The sequence below is a fragment of the Pelodiscus sinensis genome, chromosome 2 (genome assembly GCF_052426305.1).
Source record: "Pelodiscus sinensis isolate ZL-2025 chromosome 2, ASM5242630v1, whole genome shotgun sequence".
Classification (NCBI taxonomy): domain Eukaryota; kingdom Metazoa; phylum Chordata; order Testudines; family Trionychidae; genus Pelodiscus; species Pelodiscus sinensis.
In genome coordinates, this window is record NC_143053.1 from 141,224,577 (window position 1) to 141,237,817 (window position 13,241).

Consider the following 13,241-nt stretch of genomic DNA (forward strand, 5'->3'; position numbering starts at 1 on the left):
GATGAGTAGTGGCAGTGGAACACTTCTATCAAGGAAATTGAAGGAAAATTAGACATAACAAAGTGTTCAGAGAAAAGAGAAATGCCATCATAGATCAGGTATGTGCTTAGTTTAAATTATTCTACAATTGCAACAATCATCAAAGAGAAAGCCAGAATTTTAAAATATGTGAAGTGATTTACACCCATGCATTTGCCCATTATATATTGAACTATTTGTGGCAAGTCACAGATGGTTAAACAGGTTTAAAGCCAGGTCAAACTTACACAACACGAAAGTGAGTGAGGAAGCTGCTAGTGCTGACAAAAAACAGCCTCTGATTTTCTTGAGACATTTGTTGCTATAATTAAGGAGAAAACTTACAGTGCTACTCAAGTGTTTAAAGTTAATAAGACTGGACAGTTCTGGAAAAAGATGTCTGACAAAACCTCCAAGGAAGAAAAAGCTGTGCCTGGCTTTAAAGTTCTGATCACTTCATTTTTTGCTTGGAGAGCATGCTTCTGGGGAGTTTATGCTTGAGCCACTCCTGGTTTACCATTCTGAGAATCCTAGATCATTAAAGTGTATAACAAAATTTTCTCTGCCTGTTGTGTGGAAGTCAAATACCAAGGCTTCGGTAACCAGTGTTCCCTGTAAACTGAGTACTTGGGCAGTCGCCCAGGAGAGATTCAGATACCATGTCGTGTGGTGTCCCACCCTGAACTTCTCAGCCCTGGGGGTCGGGCTGTACATTCCCAGGTCCGGAGGCCTAGTCCATCACAAACGCAGGCCCAGAGACCTAGTCCACACTCTGGGTGGATGGGGTAGGTGGGTCCGGGCACTCCCTCTCCACCGGACCCCAACCCAGGGCCCTGTCAGTGGTGGGTGGTTCCCACCACTGGCTCGGCGAGGAGTTCTCCCCGAAATGCACCGAGCCCACCAGGGGATTCCCTGCCCCTTGCCCTGGGTTGCTGGCTCCCCCTTTGGCCAGTGCGGGGTTGGACCGCCCCATCACATATCGCCTAACTGATTAGCAAAGTGCCCAGTGTCCACAACCAGCAGCATGTGTTTCTATTGGTGGTGCACATCCGCACATGCCTCAGAGCACATATCAAAATGTATTCTGCACATGGATGGAAAAAAACAGAGGGAACATTACCAGTAACTGTGGCAATTTTTGAAGATTGGTTCTTTCACCATTTTGTGCCTGAAGTTAAATTGTATCATGCCAAAAATATTCCCTTCAAAATTATGTGTGTTAGACTGTGCACCAGATGATTTTCATCCCAACATCAAGGTTGTGTTTCTACTTCCTAAAACAACTTCCTTGTGGCAGCCAATGGACCAAGTAGTTATGAGGTCATTTAAAGCTTACTATATCCAGAGAATGTTTACTCAGGCAACTAGGGCTACACAAGGGGAAGCTTCTACACTCAAACATTTCTGGAGAGATTACAACATTTATATTGCAGTAAAGAGCACTGCAGAGTCTTGACATGAAGTCATACAGATCAACATGAACAGGGTTTGGAAAAAGCTTTGCCCTCAGTTTGTTAATGGTTTTTAGGGATTTGAGGAGAATCTAAAGAATGTCACTGAAGCTATAATCGATATGGGAAGGCAACTCAATCTTAAACTGGAAGTGGATGATGTAGAGAAGTTGTTGGATTCATATGCAGAGGATGTCTCCAATGCAATTGGAGGCACAAAAGGTTGCAGAAGAGTAAGCTGCAGAGGAGATGACTGAGATGTCCCCACCCAAAACAGTCATAATTAAAAAATGTCTGAAACGTCTAGCATTACTGAGGGGGCCAGAGCACTGTTTGAGGAGCAAGACCTAACTCCTCAAGATTTGCTTCAGTCTCCAGAGCTATCACAAATGCTCTCACAAGGAAATTTATTGTGAGAAAAAGGTAACTGTCCAGACTTCCCTGGAAACTTTTTAAAGATAAGGGCCCCAAAGCAATGAAGACTATCAACCTTCTCATCCTAATTTAATTAAGCTTCTTCAAGCACCAGCATTTAAGGTAAATAAAAAAACAATTTCTTACTCAGTTTTATTGTTTTTGTTTAATTACTAGTATTGCAACAGTATTGGTTTTCTACTGTTTCATTGCAAATGTACAGTATTTCAGCTATGTTATGCACTAAATAGGCTTAATGGCCTAGCTTGGGAACTAATTTATAGCATTGTTTTTATATGAGAATGTGTTCCAAGTTCCAAACAACCAACTTACAAACTTTGGAACACAACCTGTTCATAAATTGGGCCTCCCTGTAAAAGATTAAAAACTCACTTCCCGTATTCCCATAAACTGTTCTAAAACATGATTATTAACATTTCAGTTTTGGATCATCTTGATGCTGCATTGTTCTCTATCCCCAGGCACAGTGAGTAGGGCCATCAGGACAAGAGCGGAGGAAAGATTTTCTATTGAAGCTATACAATTTCAGTTATGTCGGATGTTGGTCACATTGCTTAATGCGCAACTGAAAGGAACTCAGAGCCAACAGTGATGAAAGTGACATAAAAACAGATCAAGAACATCAGATCCCCTATGATAGTGTTTCCCAAATGGTGTTCCAAGGGTTCCATGAGAAAATTCCATTACAATAACATTTTATGATTTAAAAAATTAATATTTAAGCATTTATGAATTCTATTGAAAAGAATTTTCATGTATGTTTGCCACGATAGGTGTCCCTGTGTAATGCCAGCTTAGCCAGAGAGTGGGGACAATGATGTCACTACTCAGCGCTGCACATGCAGTCAGTGGTGCGATCGCCTGTTATATACCTCCATAAATCCCTGTACAGCTGCTCCCCGAGTTACGACCACCTCCACTTACGACCATCCGCACTTACGACCAAAGCGGTCATAAATGCGGATCCGAGTTACGAATGGCGATCCGTGCTTACGAACAGCGCGTTCGCCATGTAACTCTATGGGATTTGAGTTACGAACACTTTGAGTTACGGACCAAGTGTTGGTCCATAACTTGTTCGTAACTCGGAGGGCGGCTGTACTCACTCTCAGGGAGTGTGGATCATGTGGGTGACTGAATATGAATATACTAGTGCCGCGTTAGACAAAGTCAAAGCTTCAGCTGTCAAACCAGTTGCTTGTATGGGAGTGTGCAGGCAGTGCTCTTTACTTCACTTCAGTATAGTCATGTGAGTTCTTGTATTTAAAAATTTAACCATGACAAATATAAACTGACTATGATAGATTAATCTATGTACAATTGAACTAAATGTTGGGGGGAGACAGGGAGCTAGAGGGAATCAGTAAGTATTTGAAGATTGGGTAGTTAAAACAAAAGCAAATAAAAATCAAAGTCAATTGATAGTATCCTTCCTGACACTGGAGTCTACACAAACAGCTATTTACACCTTAAACTGTTAAGTTGATAGTGCCCCAACCATCCTTCATCACGATTGAGTCCATCAGCATCTGAATTGAATTTGCTGATGAACTCTAATTTCAATGTTTCTCTGTGTATCTGGCTAGTAGAACTAGTTTGTGACAAGGCAGCCACTTGAAGATCTTTTAAACAGTGATTAGGAAGATTAAAGTGTTCCTCAATAGGTTTCTGTATGTTTCCTTTATGTAAATCTGATTTGTGTCCATTGATTCTTTCCCGCAGACTGTCCAGTTTGTCCAATATATATAGCAGTGGGGCAATGTTGGCATTTGATGGCATTGATCTAATTACTGGATGGGCAGTCAAATGACCTTTTGATTTGGTGGCTTATGTTGTTGGCTCCAGGGATGAATTTGCTAGGATAAATATGTGGGCAGAGTTGGCACTGTGTTTGGTTGCAACTCCAGTCATCTGAAGAAGTGGGCTGTGCTCATGAAAGCTCATGATACCATCTACATGTTTTGTTAGGCTATAAAGTGATATCAGACCAGTTTTTTTTTCTGTAACAGACTAAGTGGGCTACCCCCCTGAAGCTTCTTAACAACACCGAGCTCTAGCCCAGGCAGGCTCACGCCCTAACACTGGGTAGTTAGTCTCTAAGGTGCCACAGGACCCCTCCTGTCTCAGCGGACCGGGAGGACCAGGGCTGCGCCTGTGATCCCCGCACAAGAGTTGCAAGGGCTCAGCGCCCCCGGGACAGCTGCGGGGGGGCACCAAGCAGTTGCCTGCGCTCCCACTGCATCGCCCTGGCACGGCAGCCGCAGCCACTCCCCGCACTGCAGCTCCCACCGCGTCCGACGCGCCGCGGCGCTGCCCCCAGAGCCTCGCGCCGCCCCGGCCAGCAGAGAGAGGGGCGGGGTCCCCGCGCGCGAGAGCCGGACTGGCCCCGCCCCCTGCGTCTCTCTCGCGCGCGCGCGGGCGGGCGGGGCCGGAAGTGGAGGCGCCCGGAAGTGGCGGCGGCGCGGGGCGATGGCGGAGAAATTCGACTCGCTGGAGGAGCAGCTGGAGAAGTTCGTGGAGAACATCCGGCAGCTCGGCATCATCGTCAGCGACTTCCAGCCCAGCAGCCAGGCCGGCCTCAACCAGAAGCTGTGAGACCGCCCCCCCCCCCCCCCCCCCGCCGGCCTCGCGCCCTCGCCTGGAAGGGGGGTGGGCGGGGCCCCAGCCCGTTGGAGGCGCTGCCTGTGGGGCCTTCCCGGGCCGCCGGCGAGTGGGCAGGGCCGTTGGCATCGCCTCCTCCCCCCCCAGTCTGCAGGCGCGAGTCGCGCCCGGGGCGGGAGAGGGCGGGTCTGTCTGGTCGGTGCTCAGGTTGCCAGTGTCCCCAGTCGCGCGGCAGGTCGCTAAGGCGCCGTTAGTTGCGTCCTTTTGTGAGGGAAAGTGCGGGCTGACCTGTGAGGAATGGTCTGGGCGCAGTGATTCAGCAGCGCGCACTGGTGCCAAGTGTGCAGGAAAATACTCTGATTTCCAAACCTTTTTATAGTTCAGATCTGAGGCACGTAACTGCAACAATAATCTAGTAGAGTGCCCTGTGGGGATTAATGATTTTACCATTTTGAAACTAGCTCACTTTATACTGCATATGGTGTGCCTTGTCCCTAAGCCCTCCATTTAGAAATGTATGAGGAACCTGGGGCTGCATGTGGAGAGCGTGCCAGGAGACTCTCCAGAGAACCATTTCATTCCATTGTTAGTTGACTTTCTCTTCTCTGCAGGAGCCCAATAGCAGCTATTCATTGAAGCTGAGAAAATATAGAAGAATGTCTGTAAATAATAATTTTGCTCTGGTTTTATAGCCACATCCTTTTTCTCTTCCCAGGAATTTTATGGTTACAGGCTTGCAAGATATTGACAAGTGCCGCCAGCAACTTCATGATATCAGCGTACCTTTAGAGGTTTTCGAGTAAGTACCTTTACATGTAGGGATCAACCTCCTCATATCAAATTGCAGTGGTTAATCTTCTATTAGATGTTTTCATGCATTTTTTTTATGTTTTGCAAATTTGATTTAAAATATCCCTAAAGTATTTGAAAGAAAAAGAGTAAGTCAAATTATGAATTATCCATCTATTTTCAGTCTGTCTATTTTGTTATCTGTTTGCATAAAATTGCATAATGAGAGGCTGGGAGAGGGAGCTCTTCTCTAATTCAGTGATTTAGTCCATAGCTTTCTATCTCAATCTGGCTCTTCAGTCTGGATTCAAATCTTACTTTAAATTACAAGGGGAAAAGAGTATAGTGTTTTTTTAAAATCAGAATCCCTGTTTTCGTACATCATAATCACTGTGCATATGTACATACTTGACAGTGGTCTGTTAATTAGCCTCAAACTAGATCACTAAGGGTACGTCTACACAGCAACATTATATCGAGATAACTAGCGTTATTTCCAAATAACTTAGTCCGTGTCACACACAAGGCAGTTATTTCAAAATAATATCAAAATATTGTCAAACTGGAGGACTTCTTATTCTGATTCGTGTAACCATCATTGTATGAGGGTAAGGGAAGACGGAGGAAGAGTGCTCTTTTTCAAAATAAGTGCTGTGTAGACAGACACTCCCAATTTTGAAATAAGCTACACAATTGACGTAGCTCAATGTTCGTAGTTTATTTTGAGTTAAGCCCTGCTGTGTAGATGCATCCTAAGGCTGTGTCTACACTGGCGCGATCTTGTGCCAAAGCAGCTGCTCTTGCGCAAAAACTTGCTGCCTGTCTACACTGGCCGTGTGTTCTTGCACAAGTAAACTGATGTTCTACTGTATAAAATCAGGGCTTCTTGCGCAAGAACTATGATGCTCCCACTCAGGAATAAGCCCTCTTGCGCAGCTGTTCTTGCGCAAGAGGCCAGTGTAGACAGACAACACGAATTTCTTGTGCAAGAAAGCCCAATAGTTAAAATGGCCGTGAGAGCTTTCTTGTGCAAGAGAGCGTCTACACTGACATGGATGCTCTTGTGCAAAAGCACATTCCAGTGTAGATGCTCTGTTCTGGAAGAGTTTTTGCACAAGAACTCTTCCGCAAAAGAGTTTTTGCGTGAGAACACACCAGTGTAGACTTAGCCTAAGAGTATAGCCAGTGAATGCAAGAGTCTAATGGCAAAGCTATGTAAGTCAACTTGTATTGTGCATTGAATTAGCACATTATATATCCAATTTAATGAATTTGAAATTACCGCAGACATGACAAGCTGAGAGATGTGTGGTATTTCTAATTCTAGATGGCTAAACCAGGTGCTCTCAAAACTTTTATAGTTCAGTTCACGTTATAGTAGACAATATATTTCAATTTATTTTCAATCACACAACATCCTTGTGATAACTGCAGTTATTGTTTCTGTGGCATAATAAAATTAGGGAAATACTTGTGCCTTTTTAGCTCTCATAAAGGAAGTGTGACCTTTTAAAAAGAGAAGTCAACATGCATAATTTTTTTTCATCTCCCCATTTCTCTTTACTCAGTTCTTTTCTTTATCTTTTAGCTACTTTCTTCCTTTCTTCCTGTATACAACTTTGCCGCAGTTGAGACATCACTTTTAATTCCATTGTTATTGCTGAACCAGAAGAATGCAGCTGCCCTTCTGAATGGTGACAGTTGCAAAGTCATAGCCCTCCCACAGTCGTCCCATAGTGCCCTAACATGAATTATCTTTCACTGCTAGTCCATTTGCTGGTGGTGACTAGTATTCCCTATAAGGTGTGTGCTTGTGCAGCTGCTCAGGAGAAATTCAAATGCTGCCCAGCTGATTAGGAGAGCATTCACAGCTAGATCTTTTGTTTCTACTAGTAGTTCACATTTACTCAGGCTTCAGTGCACAAAACATTTATTCTGCATATGGATGGAAAAAATTAGAGGGGACATTAGTGAAAGCTCCTGTTTCTTCTCCAGTTTTCATGTATAGGCTGCACTTACTGGTGGAGCTAGTCATATAGTACTGATTCCTAGCACATTCTACAGTCCTCTAGGCTTTCCACAAGTAAAAATCTGGCACTTCTTAGAAGCAGCTGGCAACTGAAAACAAGCACTAGATGTTTGCAGATGATTGGCAGGTGCTTCTAGGATCACAGTTTGGGAGTTACTGACCTAATTCACATATTGGAATGCATGCTTCAGATGGAGGAACACAAAGCATGCTTGTATATTGCTTTCTTTTACTCAGTGTAATTGAGCTTCTGATTGCTGTCTTTAGTGAACATGAGGAATATCCTAGCCTACATGATATACTTATATGGCATGTTTCATATTTCCAGATATATAGATCAAGGACGTAATCCTCAGCTTTACACGAAAGAATGTCTGGAGAGGGCTTTGGCTAAAAATGAACAAGTAAAAGGAAAAATTGACACTATGAAGGTAAGTTGAGTATAATGCATTAAAAGTATAACTTCTTTATAATAAGAATGGGAAACATATATGAAAAGTATATGTAAATCACATTTTTTAAACATTTGTGTGATTATCTAGTTTACCTTCATTAAATGGGTTGCCTTCGTGCTTGTTTCCAATCTTTTTTTTTTTTTTACTGATAATGCTATAGCTTGTCTTGCAATTATGGTCTCTAATTTTATGGCAAAGGTTAAAAAACAAAATCAAACTTTCATTTCTGTAGCCATGATGACACATTTGTTTAATCTTTATGCCGTCTATTCAGATAGTTGCCACCTCTTGTAAAGTGCTTTGAGAGCTAATGATGGAAAGTGTGCTATGTAAGAGCTAGACTGTTTTGTTACTGCTATTCCATACACACATTTGGTGTCTGATTTCCTAAGCCGCGAGTATGGTGTGCTTATTCACCCTAAAACATTTCTAGGAATAGAGAAAAGCATGAAGGAGACTTTATTAGAAAGAGCTAATTAGAGACTAAAGCGATGAGGAGTCCTGTGGCACCTTATAGACTAACTGAAGTGTAGGATCATAAGCTTTCGTGGGCAAAGACCCACTTCATCAGATGCATGCCCACGAAAGCTTATGCTCCTACACTTCAGTTAGTCTATAAGGTGCCACAGGACTCCTCGTCGCTTTTGCAGATTCAGACTAACACGGCTACCCCTCTGATAATTAGAGACTAAGTTTGTTTTTGTTGTTGGGTATTGTGACCCAAACAGTTCACCAAAATTCAGGGTTCTTTGGGTTATATAGGTTAGGAAGAGAAACTGATGATGGAGCTTGGTATTGTTGATGCAATCCTCTTCATTTACAAAGAATTTAGTCCTATTTCCTTGAACACAGTCATGTTTCAAGCCTCTTTCAACTAGCAGTCAGCCCAAAATCATGCTTCCAGGGCTTGTTCAGGCTAGGGATGTAAATTTTGATTTGATCAATTAACTGGTTAAATGTTATGTTTAACCAGTTAACTGCTTACATAGAGGTAGGTGGAGGACTGCTCCAGCCTAGCCTGGTTAGAGTGACCCTCTGCCCGCAGCAGTTAACCATCCATCCCTAGTTCAGGCTTTGTCTTGTCTGCCTGATGATTTTGTTTTGTGGGTGGGTTTTTTTTGGCTTTTCTCTCTTAAACACTGCTGTTAAAGCAGCATCCAGTGAAGCCCATCCACCCACGTGTCTTTTGTGTTTTGAATGGTGACTGCTATTATTCCACCTTTCTGGTTTCATAAAGGAGTTGAATACATTTTACACTTTTCTTAAGTGAAGGGCAACTATTTAAATGCACCAGTTTTAACAAGATTTAACCTAACCCATCACAGTATTTTTCCCCTTGTGTGATGTTGAAGGGATTAAATCCAACTTAAAAAAAACACTCTTAAACCCATGAGTGGAGGACACTTAATTAACTTTTATCAGTAATAGCAATCCTACACTTTTCTCCCCTTAAATAGAAGCATTGTTATGTTTTCCAAATCTTATTTGGCCTCGTTGCATTGTTGCAGATGTATAATGAAAACCTGTAAATTTTGTCGTTAGTAAAATACATCCTTTGTTTTATCTTCAGTGGGAGATGAGGCATACAGTGACAGATGAAATTATATGGAAGTTGAAACTGATGTCTGTTTTTAAAAAATGTTTTTGGACTGAAAAATTCTTGATTTAGCAATTTTTTTAGGACAATTCTCGAATACAGACAAACCCCTAACCTGAAGCAAATATTTACCAGCAGCTAAACATCACACCTCAGATGCACTTATTCGATATCTAACATCCCTAGTAATTCAATAAGCGGGTACCTGCACAAACTCTTAGTGCTTACACTAATTATTCAATAGTCCCTGGGGATGGGGGCGGCAGCCAATGTGCTCCTGCCGCCATTCTCGGGAAGCTCTCTGCTGTCTGTGCTGCTGGCAGTGATACAGAGGCAGCAGCGCGGGACGGCAGCAGCCTTTGTCCGTGAAGGGTCTGAGCTGCCCCTGGACAGGGGCTAGACAGGTACCCTGCCTGTCCCTCCTGCCCCCCTGCACTGCTGCCTCTGATACATAAAATGGTCTCCAGATTTCAATGGCCTGTCTTCATCCTCATGATGTAGCATTACATACATAAGTGCATTGTTTTGATCCCTTCTGAACTGCTGGGTTTTAGATGCTCTTTTTGCATAGAATATCGGACTTGGTGGACCTATTGTATTCTAACAGAATAATTTTATTCTAACAGAATAATTTTAGGTTTAATTATATAATTCATATTTCTAATGGGAAGGCTTGACTACTTATGTGTTGGCTCAAGCTTATCAAGTGTGCAGTTTTCTTTTGTTTCTTGAATGTTTGATTACTGGTTTGGTTTATATAAAATACAAAATGCTTGAGTTTGCCTCAGCAAATAGATTTGAGGCAGTTATGATGCATAAAGGTTTCGTAGGGCTTGTTTTTTTGACTTGAATACCATTAATTGGTGTCAAGGAATGGTATACCTGTTCCACTATTATCTACTATGTATTTAATAGAGCTTCTGTGTTTGTCCATCTGTTTGAGTCTGTTTGGTCAACAAATCCTCCTAAATGGTAAGAATTAGGATCACCAAACGTGGTTTGCAGTGTCCTCTTAACATAACTTAAAGCAAAGTAAAGGTTGATTGTGCCAGGATGATGAGATTTGCCTGGAATTTGATTTCTTCCAATAAAATAGAAGGGGAGAGGTCTAGCAGGAGGGATAGTTATACTATATAATGACCACAAGGGGACAGACATGGGGACTGGGACTGCTGTAACCCAATGGGCAACAGGGGGCAGATGTGGAGAAAAGGACAATAACCTACTATATATTTAAGTCTGTCCCCTAGCTGGGGGACATACACCCCTCCTCTGTCTGTGTCTGCTGCAGCAGTCATGGACAGGGACTTCTCCCCTGGTCCCAAATTGCTATGGTGACAAAGGGCTGGGGTTGTCTTCTGTCCCCGGGGCAGCCTGCATTTCCAACCGCATCCCAGAGCAGTGATTTAAATGAAGAAAAACAAAAAATGTTTCAGTTAAGGAACTGAGCATCACTGGGAAATCCTCTAGTTTGGAAATATTTCTGTTGTTCACCGCATAACTTATTCTGTTTGACAGGCTCCAGTGAATGGCCAATATTTTTATATTCTAAAATCTTTTTTCATTCTAGAAATTTAAAAGCCTGTTGATTCAAGAGCTGACTAAAGTCTTCCCAGAGGATATGGCCAAATACAAAGCTATTCGAGGAGAAGAACCTCCTCCTTAAGATTGCCTATGGAATGTTCTAAGATGCTGAATGTTTTCATGGAACTGACAATCTCCTGTTGTGAAAATGTTGAACTCATGGGAGGGAGGAAGAACTTAAGTCTTCCTAGTAGGTATGTTTGTGTATGTCATGGTTATGGATTGTGAGGGAGCATGATTACCACTCACTGTTTTTCAAAAGACATTATATTTTCCAACAGACTTTTATACATCTAAAGATTGCATTGAAACTTCCTCTGCTACTGTGGTATTCTTTCCACAAAAGGTGTTTGAGGCATGTGTGACTAGCAAGCTACTATACATAATTTCCCACACTTCTAGAACGGAAAAGAATTTTTAAATATATATTTTGAATGATCAAGTGCCATAATGTGGATAAATACACTTGTTTTGAAAGCTAGTTATGCTTTATTATTGAAATAGGCTGTATCCTATCTCCTGGGGGACATAATTGGCCACTGTTAACTAGCTGTTTCAAACCATTTATAAAAATATGATTCAGCGGGATTTTTTTCTAAATTTCTGTTGAAATGGAAATTCATTGTAATTGTAATTTTTGTCATCCACAACCAAAAAGTCCCCTTCAGTGCTGTGAATGGAAGGACTGATGGCTGAGGATGGAGAAACTGAACATTTTCAAGAATGGCATCCCAGCAGTACTTATTTTGTACAGTGTTGTTTGATGTAGTAACAGATTCTTTGTTAAATAACTGTCACATTTTCTTTGAGAAAAATATATAATAAACACTTTGAAATTGATTTTGTAGCTAGTTTTTCTAGTTTGTTTCTGTTAATAGCATCCCAATATATCTTTTTCAAGAGACTAGGAAAGCTAGTACAAATTAGCAGAATGCTCAGAATAATAGAAATCATGTTAGCATATTCAAATCTTTAGAGAAGTCATAGACTCAATAGGATAAAAAACAAACCTTGTTACTTGTGAATCTTTATTTTCAATGAACACTTCTTTCAAATTTTCTCAGCTACTGTTGATTGCAGATGCTCCTTCTTGCAGGAAAGATTAACTAGGTAACCATGCAGTGCTGTACAGTACTGTACACAGTGAAAGGGCTAGCTTCACATTGGAAAAGACTGGAAACATCAGTTATTTTACCATGTTAGGAAAGTGTCTAAATAACAGATATGCTTCTTGTTCTAGTACTTAACATTTCACTAATGTTGGTCTGTATATTGAGATTTAATTTCACTTTGAGAGTTGAAATAATTCAGCAAGATTTTAATTGCACTAGTTACCACAAATTACTCACTTACCATTAGTACTATATAAATAGAAAAATGATGAGAAGTCCTGTGGCACCTTGGAAACTAACAAATACAGTATATCCTGAAACACACACACACACACGCGCGCATGCACACAAAATAAATAGAGAATGCAAAGAGGTGTTATGTTCTATTTGCATTAGTTTCAAGTGATTTATAAAACACTCGTGAATGTCACACTTGCACACACAGCATCTACATGTTTTCTGTATATGCTGTGAGGTTTACACCAACTGTTTTAGTTCCAGTTTCTAGCTTTAATAAATCCACAGCAATGTTTGGTGGTACAAGTTTTCTTAATTAACAGAAGAGATGATAGGAATACAGTGAGTGAAGGCAGTGTAAAGTCCAGATTGCAGTAAGTACACATACTGTTGAATTATAGTCATTCATTTGTAGCCAGATCATCTTTCTTGGCTTATCCTTCCTCAAATGGTTATGATATCAATTTGAAACATTTTAATTAAGTTCTCTTTCTGAATTCTTTTCTAATTACAGTAGACTTCAGATAATCCGGCACCTTTGGGACCTAGGTGGTGCCAGATTATCGGATATGCGAGAGTATCAGGAGGTAATACTGTATATTCCCAACCCAATCTCCCTCTCCTGCCACCCAGCTCCCATCTTATACTCGGGTCCTGGAACGTCCAGTACAGATGTGTGTCTTCCTGCAGGCACTGGGGCACGTGCACTGAGCAGCTGGCTTTTTAATCAGCTGGCTGGGACGCGGTGCGCAACCCAATCCCCCTTCCCTTCCCTGGAGCCAAGCACTTCTCCTCCCTGCTGTAACCCGAGCCCCTTCCTCCTCCCCTCCCCCCGCCCCAACCTTATGCTCGAGTCGGTACAGCTGCACATCTCCCTCCAGTCACTGGGGCACATGCCTGAGCAGCTGGCTTTTCAATCAGCTGGCCAGGACA

General features: G+C 42.0%; 1 protein-coding gene across 1 annotated transcript; it reads left to right on the plus strand.

Annotated features, from left to right (window-relative positions):
* The first annotated feature begins 4,317 nt into the window (after positions 1 to 4,317).
* On the plus strand, positions 4,318 to 11,799 carry MED10 (mediator complex subunit 10). The gene is made up of 4 exons (XM_075921504.2): positions 4,318 to 4,495; positions 5,221 to 5,304; positions 7,652 to 7,754; positions 10,946 to 11,799. The coding sequence occupies exons 1-4, from the start codon at positions 4,374 to 4,376 to the stop codon at positions 11,039 to 11,041; spliced, it is 405 nt and encodes a 134-aa protein (XP_075777619.1). The 5' UTR covers positions 4,318 to 4,373; the 3' UTR covers positions 11,042 to 11,799.
* The last annotated feature ends 1,442 nt before the right edge of the window (positions 11,800 to 13,241 follow it).

Excerpts from the sequence above, each read along its gene's own strand:
- MED10 (XM_075921504.2), top strand. The coding sequence starts at position 4,374 with ATGGCGGAGAAATTCGACTCGCTGGAGGAGCAGCTGGAGAAGTTCGTG. Across the intron at positions 4,496-5,220 it reads GCCGGCCTCAACCAGAAGCT|GAATTTTATGGTTACAGGCT; the intron begins GTGAGACCGCCC and ends TTCTCTTCCCAG. Across the intron at positions 5,305-7,651 it reads GTACCTTTAGAGGTTTTCGA|ATATATAGATCAAGGACGTA; the intron begins GTAAGTACCTTT and ends TCATATTTCCAG.